Here is a 21,429-nt window from a genome sequence, read left to right on the forward strand (position 1 = left end):
CGCCCATTGGAGATATAATACAGAGGTACCTAGGTACAGTGACATCAAAGCCGGCTAAAGATCCAGCAATCAACAAAACGCCATTCCCATGCCTCACACAAGATGTGAGATTGTCCCAATAATATTTTCAAAAAAGGCCACGCAGCGATGAGACTTAGAGGCGACGCTCCATCCGATTCAATCGGACAGGAGTTTTGATCTATTAAAGTGGTTAGTAAATATTCTTCCAGAATACACATTTCCCTATCCGATATTGCTGAGAGCCAGCAAAGTCATGCTAGCCCTCCGGCTCCCAATAACACCTCAAGGAAAGTGGATAAGAGAGACCAACCTGAGTCCGGGTGCGCTGGCCGCGTACAGGCAAGCCGAGCGCATGGCGGCGACCGCGGTAGGTACCAGTCTCCTTCAAGCGCTTAATGTCGTTCAAGACCTCTCGGCGCAAGTCATTTTCAATTTTCATGTCGGACAGGACGGCGGTCAGGTCGAGGACTTGCTTGTTGGCCAGCTCGCCAACGCGGCAGGTCGGGTGAATGTTGAAGCGGGCCAAGAGGCGAGATGAAGTGTTGCCGCCGACTCCGAAGAAAGACTCGAGGGATTTCTATATGTAGATTGGCTTTAGTTTCCGGTCAATTGGGGGTTGCGGAGGATTGAGATCGGAGGTGATGTAGACGAGGGTGTGCTGACCTTGAGCAGGTTCCGCTCAGGGAAGTTGACGCCGAGGATGAAGACCTATAGACACTGTATTAGCTTATATAGACATCCAAAGGCCAGGCGAGAGCACGGTACCATCTTGTCTTGTCGTGTGTGCCTGTCAATTAATTCGTGCTCGAGTCGAGACACTGGCCGAGTTGAGCGGGAGAAATCGACCGGCAACAATGTTTCTCCGGGTAATTAATTGCAGATCACGCAACGTATTTTCAAACTTCAGTTCCGTATTTACGGTAAATAATTGGAAATCCCCCTTGAATTAATAGCTAGATACTGCAAATATTACCATCTGGGAGTGTGTACTCTCCGCACGCTATTGCGCAAGCTGGCCTCCCCTCTCGACCTCCTTTCTTCTTCAACTGCAAATTCGGCCATTCGCAACCATGAATTTCCGCAACCTTTTCTTGTCCCTCTTCCTGGTCATTGCCGTTGGCATCGCCCTGGTTCAGGCTGAGGAGGCCAAGCCCCGTGGTCCCAAAATCACCACCAAGGTAATTCATCTCATTACTGGGGTTCTAGCAGAGCTGACTCGTTCTCTAGGTCTACTTCGATATCCAGCATGGCGACGAGCCTCTCGGTCGCATTGTGATGGGTCTGTACGGCAAGACCGTCCCTGAGGTAACTTCGAAATCCATTGGTTCCGATTTCAATTGAGACAAATGACTGATTTATGATCTTCTAGACTGCGGAGAACTTCCGGTACGATGACATCGATCACGATCACGATCACCCTTGACGAATACTAATGGAACCCCAGTGCTCTGGCCACCGGCGAGAAGGGCTTCGGCTTCCAGGACTCGACTTTCCACCGTGTTATCAAGGACTTCATGATCCAGGGTGGTGATTTCACCAAGGGCGATGGTTCGTATTGGTCCCTTGGTAAGTATACCTCGTGGTACTAATCATTGCTTAGGCACCGGTGGCAAGTCCATCTACGGCAACAAGTTCGCCGATGAGAACTTCAAGATCCGCCACACCCGTAAGGGTCAACTGAGTATGATATACCCCAATGCTAGTCATCGCGAGGCGACGCTAACGGATTCCCAGGCATGGCCAACGCCGGCAAGGACACCAACGGTTCCCAGTTCTTCATTACCACCGCTATCACCTCGTGGCTCGATGGTAAGCACGTCGTGTTTGGCGAGGTCCTCGAGGGCTACGATATCGTCGACAAGATCCAGAACGTTCCCAAGGCCCGCGGCGACAAGCCCATCGACGCTGTCAAGATCGTGAAGAGTGGCGAGCTCGAGATGGATAAGGAATCCGAGGACAAAGGTAGCCGCGACGAGCTGTAGATCAGCAACGGCCCTAGTGCTACGCCTCCGCTACTGGTAGACGGTGGCTGACGATGCATCTCCAAGAATACGACGACGACGACGAGCCCCAAGTCAACACAGAAGTTCCCGTTGAGGAGACCGATGCGTCCTCATACTCGATGCGCCCGCTATGGTTCCTGCTGGCGATTGTTATCGTGGTGGGAATCTACCTTGTTCGCCGTAACAACCAGCAGCGTGAAATGAAGGAGTTTGAAGCTTAGGCAAGTACCTAGGTAGAACAAGCAAGTTACTTTATTTATAGCCCGTGTTGCCCATGTCGAAGTACCCAGTACAGAGGACCGTGTACTTCCAAGTATAGCTTTTTAAGGTAACATGCACATGCTGCATCCAGTCACAGTGCATAAATGCCGCCTTAGTCAGATAGTCTCAACAACTGGCGTGTCAGAAAAAAAATCTGACCTGCGTGTTGATACGGAGTTTTTACTGGGTCAGTATCAAACGCCAAGCCTAATCCGGTATATTATGGCGGTGTACCGAAGTATCGACTCCCCTGTATGTAAAGTATACTGCCGCGGTACCGATCTGCGGTGCAGGATCAACCAAGTTCACCTGGGTACGGATTCGCCTCCCACAGAAAACCTGCGACACCTTCTTCCCCTTCACATCCCTTTTTCCAAACCCAACCCTCTTTCTCTTTTTTTTTCTCGGTGCTCATAGAGTTCTTAGATTTGGGGAGACTTGCATTTTCGTCCTTCTCTCCTGCTCCTCTTCCTTCACTTGTTCTTTTGCCACTTCTTGTTTGAGTGGAAAAAAAAAGAGTGAGCTCTTCTTCGTCTCCTACAGACCTCATTTTTCTTTTTAAAGGTATTTCCTTCACCCGAGATTTTTGCGAGAGTCGTCATGTTGTATGAAGTTCTAGTCTGTTTATTGAAGAAACTTCCCTCGGTGAATGCCAAAGAACTGTGTTCGCATACCGTTCTCCCTTCGTCATCTCGCAAAATCTGAAATTTGGTTCTCGTTTTGAATTACTGACAACAGGCGTCTTGCCGCATTTTAGAATAACCAAAATACCCGCAATCATGGCCGACGGTCTCCAAATGGGCAACCTGTCCATCAACGACTCCCAGCACGCTCCCCAGGGGGGTAACCCCCCTCAGGGTCAGGGTCGTGCCGCCTACATCCCTCCCCACCTCCGCAACTCCCAGCGCAGCACGGGCGCTGGCGCTGGCAACATCGACAGTGCTGCCCCTCCCCCCGGCCCTGGCTACGGTGCTCCTCGGTACAGTTTTCACCGATTCCATATTTGTGAGATTCGTTCACTAACCTCAAATTGCTTCTCTAGGGGTGGTCCTCGCGGTGGCAACTGGGCCAACGCTAACGCTCCCGACTTCAGCCCTCGCGGCCCTACCAATGGTAACTTTAACTCCACCTCCAATTCAAAGTCCAACTGGGTCCCCCTTGGAGAAGCCCAACCCTTTAACCCACATGCTTACGGATATCCCGCGTCAACAGGTTACAGCGGCGGCGGTGCTAGTGCTGGTGCCGGTGGTGGCGCTCAAGCCCGTGGCTCTGGTGATGGCCAGTGGCGCGATGGCAAGCACATTCCCGGACCCGCCAACGCTCGCGTTGAGCGTGAGCTCTTCGGTATCCCCAACGACCCTACCAAGCAGCAGACCGGTATCAACTTCTCCAACTACGATGATATCCCCGTCGAGGCCTCCGGTGACAACGTCCCCGATCCCGTCAACACCTTCACCAACCCTCCTCTTGATGACCACCTGATCACCAACATCGGTCTCGCCAACTACGTTACTCCCACTCCCGTTCAGAAATACTCCATCCCTATTGTCATGGGCGGACGTGATCTCATGGCTTGTGCCCAGACTGGTTCGGGTAAGACTGGTGGCTTCCTCTTCCCCATCCTGTCCCAGGCTTTCCAGAACGGTCCTTCCGCCGCTCCCGCCCAGCAGGGTGGTGGTCAGTTCAGTTACGGCCGTCAGCGCAAGGCCTACCCCACCTCGCTCATTCTGGCTCCCACTCGTGAGCTGGTCTCCCAGATCTTCGATGAGGCCCGCAAGTTCGCCTACCGCTCCTGGGTCCGCCCCTGTGTCGTGTATGGTGGTGCCGATATTGGCTCTCAACTGCGCCAGATCGAGCGTGGCTGCGATCTGCTCGTGGCTACCCCCGGTCGTCTCGTTGATTTGATTGAGCGTGGTCGTATCTCCCTCCAGAACATCAAGTACCTCGTCCTTGATGAGGCCGATCGCATGCTGGACATGGGTTTCGAGCCCCAAATTCGCCGCATTGTTGAGGGTGAGGATATGCCTCGCGTCGAGGACCGCCAGACCCTCATGTTCTCTGCCACCTTCCCCCGTGATATCCAGATGTTGGCCCGCGACTTCCTGAAGGATTACATCTTCCTGTCTGTCGGTCGTGTCGGTTCCACCTCTGAGAACATTACTCAGAAGATTGAGTATGTTGAGGACATGGACAAGCGCTCGGTTCTGCTGGACATTCTCCACACCCACGGAACCACCGGTCTGACCCTGATCTTCGTCGAGACTAAGCGCATGGCTGACTCCCTGTCCGACTTCCTCATCAACCAGCGCTTCCCTGCCACTGCCATTCACGGTGACCGCACCCAGCGCGAGCGTGAGCGTGCCCTCGAGCTCTTCCGTAACGGCCGTTGTCCCATTCTGGTCGCTACCGCTGTTGCTGCCCGTGGTCTCGATATTCCCAACGTGACCCACGTTATCAACTACGATCTGCCCACCGACATTGATGACTATGTTCACCGTATCGGTCGTACTGGTCGTGCCGGTAACACTGGTATTGCCACCGCTTTCTTCAACCGTGGCAACCGCGGTGTTGTCCGTGACCTCCTCGAGCTCTTGAAGGAAGCTCACCAGGAGGTTCCTGCTTTCCTGGAGAGCATTGCTCGCGAGGGCAGCGGCTTCAGTGGCCGTGGTGGCCGCGGCGGTGGCCGTGGCCGTGGTAGCTCCAACGCTACCCGTGATGTTCGTCGCTTCGGCGGTGGCCCGGGTGCCTCTGCCTCCACTTTCGGCAGCGGTAGCGCTTACGGCGCTGCTCCCTCCTACGGTGGCAGCGGCACCATGGGTGGTGCTCCCTCCTACAGCAGCGGTGGTGCCAGCGGCGGCTACGGCGGCGGCTATGGTGGTGGTGCTGGTGGTGGCGGCGGTGGTGGCAGCTACGGCAACCCCTCCGGCCCTACCGGCCCCTCTTCCTGGTGGTAAATCAGTCGTGGTCTGATGACGAGGCCGTCAGGTCTGGTTGGTTCCTCTCACCTTTTTCCTTTTCTCTCTTTGATGGATACGATCAGAACGCGCCCCTGAGCTCTCTTATACCTCGTTATTTCTCAGGGACGGCTTTGTCACGACTGCCACGTCTTTCCTATTGTCTACATTCATGCGTCGTTGCTCTCTTTGCTTCTCTGTTATCTCCGTGTTTTCTCTGATATTTTATCTTCCTTTTCCTGTATCTGTTTTGCCTGCTTTCCATTTCGCACGTTTTCACTGGCTCTCAATCTGGCCTTGTTTCGACACGGGGCGTTCGAGCAGTCCTGATTACCTTTTTCTTGTTGCTCCCTGGTCATGACCTCATGACAATTTCCTTTTTCTATCGAGCAACCAGGTGATCAGCGCTGCATGAACATCATAGAATGCGTTGTCTTTTGTGTCCGCTCTCATCAGATACCCCTTTATTCGAGCGTCCCCTGTGGGGGATACGTTCGAATCGACGCGTGTGCGCCGAGCGGAGAATGCCGGCTTTCGACACTCCTCGAAAAGTGCTTTTTCTCTATCTGCATCCATCTTCTCGGTGCTGTGCTATGCCTTTGTATAGACTTTCCAGCGTCGGTATCTTATGGCGGACTCTTCTTTCTGTTGCTGCCCTCGTGTGTTCTGCGGTCAATTCGGTCTTCGAAAGCCAAAAATTCGCGCTTTCTTTCTCAGGCTAATGTGTGCAATGGCACCGGCGGTTGCTGTCGTTGCTTTGCGTGGCTTTATGGGTTCTTTGCATTCTGTATGGCGTTGGCTTGACGACTATATGTCCTCTGGAGGCTTTGTTTCCACGGTTCTCTTATTTTCTTGCATCGTGGAACCGAAGATGGGATGTCGCTGGCGCTGAATGAATGGTTTGCTCACGGGTATCATGTCTCCTCGCATGGTTCGAGCCGGGAGGACGCAGAAGGTCTGGGTGAGGCCGCGAGAAGGAAAGCCTTATTTCAATGCAATTTGAAAAGTGTTTCCAGTTCAACTTTTTTTTTCCCTAAGTTCCGAGGTTCTTTGTAGACGAGACCCTGTAGCTCGTATACTTTTGGACTTGACAGGGCCGGGCTATTCCCGTCCTTTGTCCAGGACTATTTCAATCCGATGTAAATCTGTAATGAGCAACTCCAAAGTACTCGAGATTTACATTGAACCAGCTGTCATATACGAAGGAAATTAGTCGGGATGGTTCAAGTAACTAGACACCACGTTACGTGAATGCGGGTAGATATCACCACTTAAATCCACGAACGGACTCATCCTCTACTCGGCAAGATTTCGTCCGTTCCCTTCCCCCTGCATCTTTCTTTTCCTCCCCCTCTTTTCCTTCCCCCCATTTCCCCCTTTCAACCTTTTCATCTCCGCGTATTCATCTACTCGCGCCTCCTAAGGGGGCGACATCATCGTCCTCGAACCTCCAACCTCCCTCGGATCCCTAGGAGCTTTCGCACAGGCGCACATACCTGATCGCAATCATCACCCAGGATGGCCGAGGTCGAAAATCCCGCCATGGACGAATCATTCGCTGTGTCCGAAGCTGCGGACGACCAGAATCATGGCATGACCGCCAGCGCAACGGTCGGCACGAGACGCCAGGCCAACGGCACCATTGGCTCCGTCTACTCGGGCAACAAGATTCGGCATCTCAAGAAGGAGGATGGCATTCCCCTATGGCGCAAGGATATCCAGTACCAGTTTCTGAAGCTCGTTTTCGAGGACAAGACCCCGGTCTTCACGCGGTACCCCGACGGACAAAAGAATCTCGACTTTGCCGACATATACATCGATGCGATGGCGAGGAGCAGCAAGACGAGCAAGATCCTTAAAGACAAGTTACAGAATGACAAGCCCGCTGCCATAAGCATGGCGATGGTCTGTCTGCTGGTTAATTTCGGCCGCATGAACACGACTCTGAACTGTACGCCCTTTCCCCAGTCTATCGTATGGTATTACCCATTTCGCGGTACTAACGTGTCTCTCTTCGCTACTTTTTAGTCTTTCCCGAAATGCGTGCCCAGTTGCGAACCTACCACTCCATCCCTTCTCTTCAAGCCCACCAAGATTCCAATGCCTACAAGCAGCTGCAGGATGCTCCGCGTCTCAAGTCTATCCTCAAGGGCGCCTCGGAAGATGTCGATCAGCCGAATACCTTGGACAAGATCAAGCGCCAGGATGCACCTCGGACAAACCCTGTCAACCTCATCTTCGTCTTGGCGCAATATGCTCCAAAGGTTTCGGAAATGCATTTCTTCCCCCCGCGCGACTTCTTCGACTTGGTCATGAGATCCACCCTCAGTAGTAAGAGCCGCGCTCGGGCGTTCCTTTGGCTGATGTGGTGGTATCTGGAGAGCGATTTCACACCCGAGGCCGCAAGGAATAATCCGTTTGGGCCTGGTTTGGAAGGTGAGGGCACTGAGGGCTTGCCTTTGAAGGTGCCGGTATTTGAGAGCTTGACAGAGGAGCAGGCCAACGAGGAGAATGTGGATTCACCTGAAGAACTGGAATATGGAGAAATGAAGAGGCTTGAGCGCAAGCGTGAGTGATTATTTGGTCTGCTAATGACTGTGAGGTTTACTAATGCTTTTATAGGCATCTTGGAAGAGGATGAGCCAATTCCCCGGATTCCGAAGCGCCCAAAGAAAGGTAAGCTGTCGTGATCCCTTTGTACCACACTTCTTCAGAAACTCACCTCTATCTCTTAGAATATGGCTTCGACGAAGACTCCTTCGCAGGCGACTACTCTGGCATGGGAGGACGCGGATCCGCCATGTCAACACCACTTCATCCATCTGCGAAGCGAAGCTTGGATGACGACGACGACGAGCTCACACCTGGCATGTCTCGACCCCGCAACAAGCAAGCTAAGCGTGAATCGTCTTTGAACCGTGCCGTGGGCCAGCAGCGTCTCATCTTGAAGACCAGAATGGATCATACCCCCGATGCTTCTCCCGCCCCTTCTGGAAACCACCCTGTTCTGAACCGCTTCATTCCTGAGCCTTCACTATCACAGGCGCCTGGCCGTCGGCCGCGCCCTCTCACGCAACATCAGATTGCCGTCGAGCAAAATCGCCGGCAACGCATCGAATACCTCCTTGCGAAGCGGAGAAGCAATGCTTATCGCGTTATTCGTGGCAAGCGCGAAAACGAGATTCCATTCGTCCGATATGGACGCCTCCTACAGGGTCTACCCGACGGTTACGATACAGAGGATGAAGAGACTGCATGGGGCAAAGGTGGCCTGGTTCCGAATCCCGAGGAAGAGGACGACTTCGGCGAGAGCGCCAGCTTCTTCCTTTCTGTGATCCGCAAAGCATCTCGACGTCTTGATCGCTGGGACTACGAGTACGCCAATGGACCGAAGAAGGATCGCCGTCAGGAGCGGGAGGAGCGTCAACGCACGAAGGCCGCTTTGGAAGCTGATGTACGGGCTGCTAATAACCGGTCTCGCGCACGACCGTCTCGGGGCGGTCCCGCGAAGCGCAAGTCCACCAACCTTGCGGCAACCTCTGGGGGCAAGAAGGCGCCTGGGTCTGCACGCCCGAAGGGTGGTCGCAGTCGTCCTGTCGGTGCATCTGGGGTGGGCACACCATCTTGGGACCCTGAACATGCCACTGGAAATGAGTACATGGAAGGCGAACTGGATGACTTGGACCGCGAGCTACTCGGCGAGGCCTCCGGCGAGGACGATATGCCACCACGCGCAGGACAAGACGACGGCGATTCCTCAGATGATTCGGACGACGACGACGAGAACTCGTCAACCTACGACGGACCCAACGGCTACGCACGACACGAGAGCTCATCCCCTGTTCCGTCGGGACTAGGCGAACGAGGTGACGTGGCAATGGAGGACTAAGTGGGTGTTTTAAGGATTTTGTGACGATAATATCTCAATTGCTTTATTTTTATGTTCCCAGGACCGGGGTGTTGTTGGGTACACTGTGACTTTAAGATAATATAGGGCTTGTTGTGCTGGACTGTACACTTATATCCTTCCGCTTGTCATGGCATGGATTTCATTTTATCCCATCACACCTTCATCTTCATCTCTATCTAGTTTTACTTTTAAAAAATTTAGTCAAATAAAATAACCGCCTTCCCAACACCTCCCTTCCCGTCAAACACCTTCTGACATGCGTCCCTCACAGCCCCAACATCCTTATAATGAGCCCTCGTCCCAACCACAGTCCTCACCTTCCCACTCTCAACCCACCCCTTCACCAACTCAAGATCCTTCGCATTCGGCTCAAGAAAGATAGAGAAGTACTTCACCTTCCACCGTGAAGCCCGCAACACACGAATCCGATCTAGTACATTCAACGAGAAACGCAGAGGGAACGGCGCAGGAGCCTTGTCAGCCGGATCAGGCGATAGACGCATAAGACTTGAGTTCTGGAGGACATCTCCCGAAGTCAGGATGGAGATGGTGACGATCGTGCCTGTTCCCGGGCGCATAAGAGAGAGATAGGCCATTGCGCTGGCTGTTGTGTCGAGAATGAAGTCGACAGAACGCTCGGGAATGCTAGTCTTGGGATCTGTTTTTGAGTAGTCGATTACTGTAGTTCAGTATTAGTATTTTGCATGGTGGTGTGGTAGAGCAGGTAGGGACTAACCCTCGTCTACGACACCTTGGCCGAGTAGTTCGTCGACTTTGGATACTTTGGCCGTGGAGACGGTGGTGATTACTTTGCCGGCTTTGAAGATGCTCTTGGCCAGTTGGCAGGCAAATAAGCCAGTGCCACTTACTGTGAAGAAAGATCAGCATCTGGAATCCAAATGAATCAGCAGGGACTTACATCCGGCTGGAACGAAGACGGTCTTCCCTTCAAGATTCCCTTGATACCGTCGGAGAGCTTGTAGTGCAGTCATCGCTGCTAGAGGGATCGAAGCCGCTTCTGCCATGGAAAGTCCAGCTGGTTTCGGGGCGACAAAGTCTTCTGTAGACTTTGCGTACTCGCTCCATGCTCCTATGTAAATTCATCGGTAATGATCCATCTTTGCTGATGGGAGAGTCATATACCTCTGTGGCACTCCGGTAAACGCACAAAGACTTCATCGCCGGCTTTGAAGCAGGTTACATCGGATCCGACTTCCTCAACGACGCCAGCGCAGTCATAGCCGATTTTGTAGGGAAAACTTGTTAAGTGTCAGACTACGAGCTTGTTCGGGCCCTGGGGTATACTAATATACTAACCTATCCTTCAAGGCCAGTTTCGAAGCACCAGAAGCTTTTTTGACATCAATTGGATTGATACTTGCCGCATAGGTCTTGATCAAGATGTCTTTGGGGCTGTCGATCTTAGGAACGGGGACTTCGCTCAACTGGTAACTGTCTGGCGTGGTATGCTGGGGGATATTAATGGAGAGCATGATGCTCTTGCAAGACTTTGAATAAGCTTATCGGATTGGAAAGTCAATTCTGCGCGAGGTTAAATGGTATCTACGATTCCATGCCAAGATCGACGTTCGGGGGTCGTGTTTGAATCCCGCCGTCGGAGCGGATGAACTCGATTTGGTCGCCACTTCGAGCTTCATCCATGCTTTGATGCCTCGGTATATTCCTTGAGCTCAACTAGTGGTTTATAAATTGGAGTACTCCAGAATACTCTGGACTGTTCATCCAAGGGTTCAGGGAGCATATTCCAATTGTGTTGGGGCGCTACCGCTGGTTGCGTGCAGGTGGACCCTCATTGGAATATATACATCCACTCTTTTTAAGCTCGAGTCCTCAACTACGGGGAAACCGAGGTCCTGGACCTAGAGACCTCTAGACCACCCAGACTGGAAGGACTCTGCGACCTGAGACGCGCCATTCTCGGCTTAGATGTAGTATAGGAGTCTCATTTCCTTCCTCTTCCAACCTTGGACGGAAGGCAGCGGCTTGGAGGTGTCTCAGCATGACGAGAAAGCAGTGGAGCAGAGGGCGGCGAGAGTCCACCGTGATGCGTTGGCCTCCGAGAAGCGATGGCCCGATCATCGTCGAGGGTATCCAGGGCGTCTTGGGCCCCCACTCATATGTCATATGTCACCGTCGAAGGCCAACTGCATACACGGGCATCAATTACATGTGAAGCCCCCCCTCTTTTACTCCGCATCCACGTCTGCGTCCGAGTCTCGAGCCACTGTCAAGTAGAAAGTAAAGGTCCTGGCGATTACCCCTCCAAGTTCCCCTCCAAGTTCTCCTTCGAATTCACCAGAGATCTACGCAAAGAAACTCAGAGAGAGTCATCACGGCTCAAAAGTGGAGGCCAAAGTCGAAAACTTAACGATTCTGCCAACAGCAACGAGCGGATTCCTAAGGCTCGACACTCGGTGGTCTGACGTATCCCCCAACACTTTTGAGCTTCTAAGCTTGGCTTCCAATCTTTTCTTTTTTCTCTCCTGAGTTATTGGCATCTTGCGAGAGGAATATCTTTGTCACATTTGGATTTCCCCAAGGGTCCATCGTACCGAAAATCCCTCCGAATCCCTTCCCCGGACACCTATTTTTTCTTCGGACGCGGTGTACGACCAATTTTTCAGCTGTAGCTGCGGGTCTATTCTTCGACACCCCGATCCATCCGCTGCAATTACCAGGTGGAAATTCAGGAACCCGCTTGGTCCCTTGCGCCGACGATCGGAGGCTCTAGTGCCCCAGTGACATTGCATCCCGTCCGCCCTGAGACCAACGGTCTTGTCAACATAAATAACTCGAAAAGCAACCGCCCGTACACGATGGCGGAAACACCTCGCGTCCTGCGGCCGCGCCCAAGACGCCCATTCGAACTCACCCCTGCCTCCAATGAGTCGTCCGGACCTCCTACGCCCGCCGATCCCGCCAGCGCCGACCTGCTGAGTCCCAACACTCAGGAGACCGAATCGACCTCGACCAGCGTGAGTCGCACCGGCTCAATCTTAAATTTGACCTCCTCGACCCTCTACGGAATCTACCAGCCCACTGCGTTCAATGGCCTTCGCGGTGAAGACAGCCCCTGGGGCACGGAAGCGAATTCCCCTGCGGCCGAATACCCCCCGGAGCCTATGCAGCGCGAGGCTGAGAAGTCTGCGACTGAGCCGCGTCGGTATGCCCTCCGACGGACTCGCTCGCGACTGAGCCAGGGCATGTTCCGTGGCGTTATTTTGCCGCAGGTGATGAGCAGTGCTTTGCTCTTTGGCTTTGGAATCGTTTACGGCGTGATTACGGTCCACCTGCACGAGAACCACTGGATTACACCTGTCAAGCTTGAGAACGTTCACTACTACGACTCATGGCAGTACTTGGGCTCCTGGGGTTTGGCAGGTATTGCGCTGGGCAACCTTCTTCCCTGGCTGGATAGCTGGCGCGAGACCGACGAGAGTTATCAAGCAAAAACTAGCAGTGAAGACGGCCAGGACCGAACTCCTTCGTGGGTGACTGTTGCTCGCAGTATCGGTGCATTCGTCGGAATCGCATTCGCCATGGTAAGTCTTTCCCTTATGTTGACGTTCTGAAAGTCTGAAAGAGAAAAACAAAAAAGTGAAAAAAACTAACTTTTTTTTTTTTTTTTTCAGCGTCGACTTCCCTGGGAATCTACGACCCAAGCCTCCTTGACCCTCGCTCTCGCAAACCCCGTCCTATGGTATCTGATTGATCGCACCTCGACCGGGTTTGTCCTCTCCGCCGTCGTTGGAATCGCTGGCATGAGCGCTGTCCTCGGGCTGAAGCCTCAATTGATTCCCGCATCCACCGGTCCTTCGGTAGGCACTGCATTCTTGAATGGAACAGGATGGGAAAACGCGATGGGAGCTGGCATTACACAGGAAAGTATTGCGGTTCGCACCTGGGTCGCGAGTGTGATTTTCTGCGCCTGCGTCTGTTTTGGAAACATCGGTCGCCAGCTCGCCATCGGAGCCGGCACGAGAAATACCCTGAAGACATAAGCAGAGTACAGAGTTCAGAGAACAAAGATCAAGCGACTCCTCGAATGGTCATTATTTTGCAAATGTGAAGACCCGGGTTGCTACAGTGGGATTTAGGAGAAAATAGTTTATACAGACTTTTAATGGCATAAGAATTGCAATAGAATTTTGGCTTCTGTGCCATATTGGCTATGTACGACGTACGTAATATCTAAGATATTTTTTTTTTCTTAAAAGAACCTTACAGATCCCTCCAACATCAAAGAGGAATATAGGCGAAGGTTTGTAGTGTCAATCATTGCAGTTCCTACCACAGGACCCGAAGGTCAGGCAGGCACTGCACCCAAGATCGACTCTGTGTAATACACTCAGTCTCCGTTTCTTTATGACGATTTCCGTGGTTCATGGGCACTAAGTCCTCGCAGGAACGCTTTTGAAGAACGTGATTTTTTTGCGTTGTTCATGAAGAGAAAAGAAAAAGAGAGAAATCTTCGCGCGAGAAAACAGCTTTTAGCCCTCAGGGCACGTGACTTTCACTAGCTGATACCGTCACGTGGTATCCACTCAACAAGTGGTGTAAATGACATACGGTATTACCGTAAGTTAACCCCCGATTGCGGCATTGCGTTCTTGCGGACCCCGCGGCGGGACTGAATTATTTCTTTTCTTCACTTTGAGCTGCCCCTCTGTATACGGTTGCTTGGATTCAAGGTGTGTACTGGCCCATTTCATGCCAATTGATTGCTTATTGGTATTGGAGGAAGTGGTTTACTTGCTAATTGCTTCTTAGTGTCGACATCATGTCTCAACAGAAGTCCGGTGGGTGTTCTTGACCTATATCATTCCCCGGATTACTCTTCGGTGGTTGGGGATTCATTTGTACTTGAACTGATCTTGGTTCGTTTTCACAACAGCTATCATCTCTGTCTACGACAAGACTGGTCTGCTTGACCTGGCCAAGGGCCTTGTTAAGCAGGATGTCCGTCTTCTTGCCTCTGGCGGTACCGCTAAGATGATTCGCGAGGCCGGTTTCCCTGTCGAGTGAGTACCTTACCTGCATTGGGTGTTTTGGCTCTCCATGGAAAGAACTATGACCTCCTGTACTCAAAGCATCGGATGGAAAGCTCATTGCTAATCCCTGTACTATAGGGACGTCTCTGCCATCACCCACGCTCCCGAGATGCTGGGTGGCCGTGTCAAGACCCTCCACCCCGCTGTCCACGGTGGTATCCTTGCCCGCGACATCGAATCCGACGAGAAGGACCTCGCCGAGCAGAAGATCTCCAAGGTTGACTTCGTCGTCTGCAACCTGTACCCCTTCAAGGAGACCGTCGCCAAGGTCAACGTCACCATTGACGAGGCCGTCGAGGAGATCGATATCGGTGGTGTCACTCTGCTCCGCGCTGCGGCCAAGAACCACAAGCGCGTCACCATTCTGTCGGACCCCACCGACTACCATGAGTTCCTCAAGGAGCTCGAGGCTGGTGCCATCAACGAAGCTAGCCGCAAGCAGTATGCCCTGAAGGCCTTCGAGCAGACCGCCGACTACGACTCCGCCATCTCTGGCTTCTTCCGCAAGGAGTACGCTGGCAACGGTCTGCAGCAGCTCTCTCTGCGCTACGGCACCAACCCCCACCAGAAGCCCGCTTCTGCTTTCATGCCCCAGGGCAAGCTGCCCTTCAAGGTGCTTAACGGCTCCCCCGGCTATGTCAACCTGCTCGATGCTCTCAACGCCTGGCCTCTGGTCAAGGAGCTTAAGCAGGCTCTCGGCTTCCCCGCCGCTGCTTCCTTCAAGCATGTTTCCCCCGCTGGTGCTGCCATCGGTGTTCCTCTGAACGAGAAGGAGCGCAAGGTCTACATGGTTGACGACATCAAGGGCATCGAGTCCTCTGGTCTGGCTCAGGCTTACGCCCGTGCCCGTGGTGCCGACCGCATGTCCAGCTTCGGTGACATCCTCGCCCTCAGCGACATCGTCGATACCCCCACCGCCAAGATCATCTCTCGCGAAGTCTCCGACGGTGTCATTGCCGCCGGCTACGAGCCCGAGGCTCTGGCGATCTTGTCCAAGAAGAAGGGCGGCAAGTACCTCGTCCTTCAGATGGATGAGGACTACACTCCCGCTCCCGAGGAGACCCGTACCCTGTACGGCGTGCAGCTGTCCCAGCACCGCAACGACGTCATTATCTCCCCCAGCAAGACCTTCAACACCATCATCACCCCCAAGGACTCCCCCGCTCTTCCCGAGGCCGCCCTCCGCGACATGACCGTCGCTACTATCGCTCTCAAGTACACCCAGTCCAACTCGGTTTGCTACGCCCTGAACGGCCAGATCATCGGTCTCGGCGCTGGTCAGCAGAGCCGTATCCACTGCACCCGTCTTGCCGGCGACAAGGCCGACAACTGGTGGATGCGCTTCCACGACCGTGTTATCAACATCAAGTGGAAGCAGGGCACCAAGCGCGCCGACAAGAGCAACGCCATTGACCTGCTGTGCTCTGGCCAGACCCCTCGCACCGATGCCGAGACCGTCGAGTACGAGCGTGTCTTCGAGGAAGTTCCCGCTCCCTTCACCCAGGAGGAGCGTGATGCTTGGTTGTCCAAGCTGAGTGAGGTTGCTGTCTCTTCTGACGCTTTCGTGAGTTCCTTGTTCATTTTTTCTTTGGTTTATGATATACTGACTGAATCCTCTAGTTCCCCTTCATCGACAACGTCTTCCGCGCTGCCCGCTCCGGTGTCAAGTACATTGCCGCCCCCACCGGCAGCCAGAACGACACCCCTGTCTTCGAGACCGCCGAGAAGCTGGGTATTACCTTCGTCCAGCAGGGTATTCGTCTGTTCCACCACTAGATTTGGTTAGTGGCTGGAATTTGTTGTTGAGTGATGTCCCGGTGCAAAAAGATATTTTAGGTTATGATGATGATAGCTTCTTTGTTTATGAATTAGAAATTTACACATATTTCAATCCCTATGTGGCTGTAGTTGGGTTTCGCTCAAACTTTTGGCTGTATAGGTAGGTCGATGTTCGTGGCCATACAGCTGAGCATGACCATAATTGCAGTCTCCCGTCCAAAACCATCCCAGGAGCCTATTGCTGTAACCTCGGAAGTACGGTAGATGTAACTACGACTTCCTCGGGGGATTTCTTTTTCTAGCGGATGTGACTTTTGACACAAATGAACTTTATAGGAAACATGCCGATACCTGCAGGATTGAATGGATAATGGATTGTGCATGGCCGCATGACCCAGGCAATCTCATGACTGAGAAGATTACCTATCCATCAATATCTAACCCTTACTGCAGTCAATATACTCTACTAACTATGGCCCTCTATCTTAATTCAAAACCACATGTCAAGTTAGCTCCCGCAAAATCGTTGGAATCTCAAGATCTGTCGTTCCATAACCCCGGAATCTCGGTGGGACTCATACAACCTAGAAATGAGATTGGGCACCTCGGCTCCAATCTCAACACGGCCATCAAAATCTGAATTCTATCGGCGCCTTAGCACCTGAGCGGGGGTTAAATAGGCCTCTCGTCCGAGTCGATCTGAACCGAGCACGTGAAATCGAGCGAGAATTGCCGAAGCGCATATCATCTTAGCATAGAAATTACTACCCCAGTGGAGTTGACATCGGTGTCCGAGGTCGAGCACGATGTACTTGAATCATTTCGTGGCGCTTGCCAGGGTCTTGACGTGATAAGACAAATGGCGGACTCGATCGAGCTAGCATCTTAGTACGCGCGCCCTGGTCTGTAATTGGCTCGGGCCATGTTCTTTGCGTTGAGACCGGGTGGAGTTTGCGGTCTATGTATTGCTGATCAACAGTGTACGTCTTCAGGGTCGTGTGATAAATAGGCAGGTTAGACAGTGTTCATATGTTAGATACCGAGGCCGCGATTAGTTCATGACTTTGTTGCGAGCATGAATAATGACATGGTGCTTAGCTCAACACATTTATTTTTTCACCACGTTGTTAAAGGACAAATGGCGCCGAGTCTATTTTGTCAGTCTCAATTGACTCAATGCTGGCTAATTGAAAAGACCCAGTCGGACAAGGACAGTTTGCAAGATCATGTAGGAGAACAAAGAATGTTAAGGACGTGCCTGGAAAGGAGCTAGCCCTTCCACCGGCGCGAGAAAAAGAAGGCCTATTCATACACTACCTCATCGTATCAATAGAGAGAAGCGTCTTAGTCCTTACTATCCTTGATATCCTTGCTATCCTTGTCGCGTTGACTCGAGCGTGAACGGGGCCGCATTCCGGTGAATACCAACCGAATCGGAATGTATACCTGCCACCCTTAAGGACTTCAACTGTGCCCGGTATGCTTCCCAGCGAGAGTCCGTGCTCTTCTTGCTTATATAGTGCTCATTCGTATGACTTACCCCATGTGTGAACCTAATCTAATACTTTAATGACTGTGATAGCGCGGCGCATAAATACCACGTCGGCTCGCCACAGAACGGGAGTAACTACCTCCTCCCAGCGATCATAATGTATTCGTTTACAAGGCTTCTTCCATTGCTGCCATTGTTTTGCACTTCTGTTGTCAATGCTGTCAATCCATGCCCTATCTTGGGCCCTATCTGGCCTGCTGCAACAGGCCTCTCCTCGGACCCGGTGGTCATCGAGGCTCTGCAGAATATTACCACAACAATTGAACACGCAATTGATGCAGGAAACTTTTCGTCAGATTCAATCTCTTTGCAAATATTTGATGCGAATGACCCTGGTGCGCTGCTCAGCTTGTTCAACACTGCCGCCGACATCAACACCACTCTCGGTGTGAGCGACGTCGATGAGAACACCGTTTTCCGCATCGGAAGCACATCAAAGCTTTTCACCATGTTCATGCTGTTGATAGAAAACGGGCTCGGTCCCATGCAGGACCCAGTTGCGGATTACATTCCCGAGTTGCGCGACGCTATCATTGACCTCTTCCGGAATTCCACAAACTGGGATAATGGGATTGACTTTACCAAATGGAACGAGGTGACTGTTGGAGAACTGGCTACTCACATGGCTGGTATTGGAAGAGACTGTAAGTGCTCATGGCTTGACCCTGGTTTGACCTCCCTTGTAACCCTAACCGAATCCCTAGATGGCGTCCTTGATTTTACCGAACAGGCTTCGACCGTTGAGGCATTGGGCTTCCCTGCTCTGCCAACATCTCAAATTCCTACCTGTGGTGTACCTTTTCCTTGTGATAGGAAGCGTATGTCTCACGACTCCTCATTTCTGGATTTGATACTGACGAGACGTACACAGATTTCTTCAAGGGCATGGTTCAGAGGCACCCCATTGTACCCACATCCAGAACGCCAATCTACTCCAATGCCGCTTTCCAAATTCTTGGTTATGTCGTGGAGGCGATGGCAGGCGATGATTATAGCAAGGTTCTCTCTGACGATATTCTGAAGCCACTCAACCTCAGCCGGACATCTTACGGCGCCCCCGACACCTCGCTCGGTGTCATCCCTAATAAAGGAGGTCTGGAGTGGTGGAACTTTGCAATGGGCGATGAGATACCGTGAGTAACACCATAGCAATCCACATTGGTCATAATGCTCACGAATTTTAAGTGCCGGAGGCATATACTCCTCCGCTAAGGACATGGCCACCATCGGGCGAGCCATTCTCAACAGCACCCTGCTCCCTCCGGCCCTCACCAGACGCTGGTTGAAGCCTGTCTCCCACACTTCATCCCTAGACTACGGAGTCGGAGCCCCCTGGGAAATCCTGTCCTTTGGCAGTGAGCGCCCGATCGATCTCTATACCAAATCCGGAGACATCGGCACATACTCATCTGTATTCGCTCTTTCCCCCGACCACGGCGTCGGCTTCGTCGTCCTCGGCGCAGGAGCCAACACCCACAAATCACTCGCACTTGCCTCAGATCTAGTCTCTGCAATTCTAATCCCCGCCCTCGAGAAAAGCGCCAAGAAACAAGCAGCCAAGCGTTTCGCAGGAACATACGCCCTTGACAGCGCCAACTCCTCAATAACCATCAGCACCGACGACGGACCGGGTCTACTTGTCACAAACTGGATCAGCGACTCCTCCTCCATGGCCGCTGCCTTCATGTCCTTAAACGGAATGACAGGCCCCTCGCAGCTCAGCACTCGTCTGTATCCCACAGGCCTTGAAAGCCCGGGAAAAATCTCCTTCCGCGCTGTCACACCGCCAGCCCTGCCATCCGGAATCGGTCCCTTTACTTCATCCTGTATTACTTGGTTCACGGTCGACTCGCAAGTGTATGGGAGCGTGGGGATTGATGAGTTTGTGTTTAATTTGGATCAGACTGGGAATGCAGTGAGCGTGACGCCTAGGGTGCTGCGCACGACCATGAAAAAGACCTAGGGATGGTCGTGATAGTATGGCCCTTTCAAGGTGCCTTGTGCTACTTTTAATTAATGAGATGATGAATGTTCCCCTTGATTTTTTCTCTCCTTATTTTGTCCCTTGATTGGGTGCCTGGAATCCTTTGTTGGCCCTAGACTGCGCCTTGCTTTCTGGCCGAACATGAGATTCTGCATTGGGATCAAGAGAATCTACCATTTCAATTCTCAAATAATCTTAGAAATTAGCGCCGGTCCACTATATTGCATAATTCCCTGCCATTCATATGAAAGGTTGACGCTTGTTCGTGCAAGCGAGAGAAGCGAAAAGAGCGATGCACCCGAGCCCAGTCGCATCTGTTGTCCTCTAGAAAATCTTTTGCTTGCTGTCTTTCCCGATGACGAGATCTAGAAGGAGAAAGAATCTCTCTAATTAAGTAGTATTACTCAATGAGGTCTACAATTTGTTACAGATGCCATTGTTGCCACGAGGTTGCGACTAATTTGCACTAAGCCGACTTTGTGGACGGTCCCGAGAGGGCCAAAGACCGAGAAATTGCTTTTATCGCACTGCGCCTTCTTTCAATAAGGACGGCTGTCATGAAGAGTCGACTTGCGCCTCCTAAGCCAACACGGAAGATGGTCCATTTGCGGCGTTTAAGAATATTCCCTATACGCTTTTCACCATCGGCTTAGCCTTGACTTTCATAGGCCTTTACATCCCCATCTTCGATGTTGTCGTGAATTCATAAGTGAGCCCACATGTCTGTAAAGAGCTGTCATCCTACATCCTCTCAATCATCAACGTCGCATCTGCCTTTGGCCGCGTGATCCCAGGCCAACGAGCAGACATGCTGTCACCGCGCTCGAATAGAACGCCCATGCTTTGCTATTAGCCGTCTTTGACGCGACAACCTCAAATTCAACGTTGGTGTTTTTATTCGTATTTTATTTAACGACCTTGCCATTATTAAAATTTAAAGCACTAGATCGATAGCTTGTATTGCATAGAACTATCACATATTCTTGCACTTGGCTGGCTCTTCAAAAGCTTAGTCTTTCTTCACACGAGTCTCTCGAATATACTCAGAAATATTGGGTCGCTTCTCGATAGCCTCGCAAAGCTTGAGAAGGGGCTGAGAGAGAGATGACTAGAAAGTGGTTAGTGACAAATTCCGAGTCACGTTCGGCGGAGAGAGCATACCGGCAGAGTTCCAGTTCTCTCATCATTATCAATGGATTGGTAGACCGCAAAATCAGCGTAAGTGATCTTGTCACCCAGGAGGTACGGGCCACCATTTTCGCTGTAGTACTGTTCCAAAAGGCGATGGTACTCAGGCACAACCTCATCCTTGTACTTATCCGTCTTGTTGCTTAGGTTGGCTACCCATTGGGCCTGCATGCCGGTTACTCATTGAAACCTTACTTCGAGTGGGTTTGCCTTACTCTCCAATCGACGTAGATATCCGAGACACAGTCAACCACATATTTCTCTTTGTTGGTCTCCCCATCATAAGAACCGAGGTCTCGAGCAAAGTAACGCAAGGTTGGGATGTGCTAGGGACGTAGTCAGTCTCGATCATATGTAGCGAGGGAAGAACAAATGCAGCGTACTTGCGTAAGGATCAATCCCTGATACTCGACCGCGGGCAATTTTCCTGTTCTTGTGATACCCTGATCCTGGAGCGTCTTACTCTTTTGAGCCCAGGTATCATCATACTGATAGCGAATATCTTTGCAGGCAATGCCAGCGTCTTTTAAGAAAAGACTTGTAAAGTTAGTCCAAGTGTTGCAAGCTCATGGCGACAAGCACTGCGAAGGAAGCGTAGGGGAGAGGGTATAGAGGGGTATGACACCTACTTGACAACTTCTCCCCGACCCAGCCTGCCAAGGTCAAGGTAGTAGAAGGTCGCCGACTTCTGTGCGGCCATAACGA

General features: G+C 52.1%; 9 protein-coding genes across 9 annotated transcripts; 6 read left to right on the top strand and 3 right to left on the bottom strand.

Annotated features, from left to right (window-relative positions):
* Positions 1 to 154: 154 nt before the first annotated feature.
* On the bottom strand, positions 155 to 789 carry N7443_004834 (mitochondrial 37S ribosomal protein uS13m; the record flags this gene model as incomplete). Its single annotated transcript, XM_056884890.1, has 4 exons — positions 155 to 199; positions 332 to 598; positions 685 to 729; positions 787 to 789. 4 exons carry the CDS (start codon positions 787 to 789, stop codon positions 155 to 157), a joined length of 360 nt encoding a protein of 119 aa, XP_056743168.1.
* Positions 790 to 1,091: 302 nt separating this feature from the next.
* On the top strand, positions 1,092 to 2,245 carry N7443_004835 (peptidylprolyl isomerase; the record flags this gene model as incomplete). The annotated part of the gene is made up of 7 exons (XM_056884891.1): positions 1,092 to 1,199; positions 1,249 to 1,326; positions 1,391 to 1,407; positions 1,466 to 1,569; positions 1,622 to 1,702; positions 1,756 to 1,999; positions 2,044 to 2,245. The coding sequence occupies 7 exons, from the start codon at positions 1,092 to 1,094 to the stop codon at positions 2,243 to 2,245; spliced, it is 834 nt and encodes a 277-aa protein (XP_056743169.1).
* An 819-nt stretch (positions 2,246 to 3,064) lies between these two features.
* Positions 3,065 to 5,239, top strand: N7443_004836 (DEAD/DEAH box helicase; the record flags this gene model as incomplete). The annotated part of the gene is made up of 2 exons (XM_056884892.1): positions 3,065 to 3,264; positions 3,328 to 5,239. 2 exons carry the CDS (start codon positions 3,065 to 3,067, stop codon positions 5,237 to 5,239), a joined length of 2,112 nt encoding a protein of 703 aa, XP_056743170.1.
* Positions 5,240 to 6,757: 1,518 nt separating this feature from the next.
* N7443_004837 (uncharacterized protein) lies at positions 6,758 to 9,128 on the top strand (the record flags this gene model as incomplete). The annotated part of the gene is made up of 4 exons (XM_056884893.1): positions 6,758 to 7,190; positions 7,268 to 7,807; positions 7,862 to 7,915; positions 7,975 to 9,128. The coding sequence occupies 4 exons, from the start codon at positions 6,758 to 6,760 to the stop codon at positions 9,126 to 9,128; spliced, it is 2,181 nt and encodes a 726-aa protein (XP_056743171.1).
* Positions 9,129 to 9,346: 218 nt separating this feature from the next.
* Positions 9,347 to 10,642, bottom strand: N7443_004838 (NADP-dependent oxidoreductase; the record flags this gene model as incomplete). The annotated part of the gene is made up of 5 exons (XM_056884894.1): positions 9,347 to 9,828; positions 9,886 to 10,017; positions 10,069 to 10,239; positions 10,293 to 10,408; positions 10,467 to 10,642. The coding sequence occupies 5 exons, from the start codon at positions 10,640 to 10,642 to the stop codon at positions 9,347 to 9,349; spliced, it is 1,077 nt and encodes a 358-aa protein (XP_056743172.1).
* Positions 10,643 to 11,986: 1,344 nt separating this feature from the next.
* N7443_004839 (INSIG family protein) lies at positions 11,987 to 13,171 on the top strand (the record flags this gene model as incomplete). The annotated part of the gene is made up of 2 exons (XM_056884895.1): positions 11,987 to 12,712; positions 12,803 to 13,171. 2 exons carry the CDS (start codon positions 11,987 to 11,989, stop codon positions 13,169 to 13,171), a joined length of 1,095 nt encoding a protein of 364 aa, XP_056743173.1.
* Positions 13,172 to 13,950: 779 nt separating this feature from the next.
* On the top strand, positions 13,951 to 15,997 carry N7443_004840 (phosphoribosylaminoimidazolecarboxamide formyltransferase/IMP cyclohydrolase; the record flags this gene model as incomplete). The annotated part of the gene is made up of 4 exons (XM_056884896.1): positions 13,951 to 13,969; positions 14,065 to 14,191; positions 14,300 to 15,785; positions 15,842 to 15,997. The coding sequence occupies 4 exons, from the start codon at positions 13,951 to 13,953 to the stop codon at positions 15,995 to 15,997; spliced, it is 1,788 nt and encodes a 595-aa protein (XP_056743174.1).
* Positions 15,998 to 17,649: 1,652 nt separating this feature from the next.
* On the top strand, positions 17,650 to 19,515 carry N7443_004841 (serine hydrolase domain-containing protein; the record flags this gene model as incomplete). Its single annotated transcript, XM_056884897.1, has 4 exons — positions 17,650 to 18,196; positions 18,257 to 18,370; positions 18,424 to 18,685; positions 18,738 to 19,515. 4 exons carry the CDS (start codon positions 17,650 to 17,652, stop codon positions 19,513 to 19,515), a joined length of 1,701 nt encoding a protein of 566 aa, XP_056743175.1.
* A 1,030-nt stretch (positions 19,516 to 20,545) lies between these two features.
* Positions 20,546 to 21,424, bottom strand: N7443_004842 (glutathione S-transferase; the record flags this gene model as incomplete). The annotated part of the gene is made up of 5 exons (XM_056884898.1): positions 20,546 to 20,644; positions 20,698 to 20,889; positions 20,940 to 21,050; positions 21,108 to 21,261; positions 21,354 to 21,424. The coding sequence occupies 5 exons, from the start codon at positions 21,422 to 21,424 to the stop codon at positions 20,546 to 20,548; spliced, it is 627 nt and encodes a 208-aa protein (XP_056743176.1).
* Positions 21,425 to 21,429: the final 5 nt, after the last annotated feature.

Source organism: Penicillium atrosanguineum (genome assembly GCF_028827265.1).
Source record: "Penicillium atrosanguineum strain IBT 20685 chromosome Unknown utg000003l_segment0_segment0, whole genome shotgun sequence".
In the NCBI taxonomy this organism is placed as follows: domain Eukaryota; kingdom Fungi; phylum Ascomycota; class Eurotiomycetes; order Eurotiales; family Aspergillaceae; genus Penicillium; species Penicillium atrosanguineum.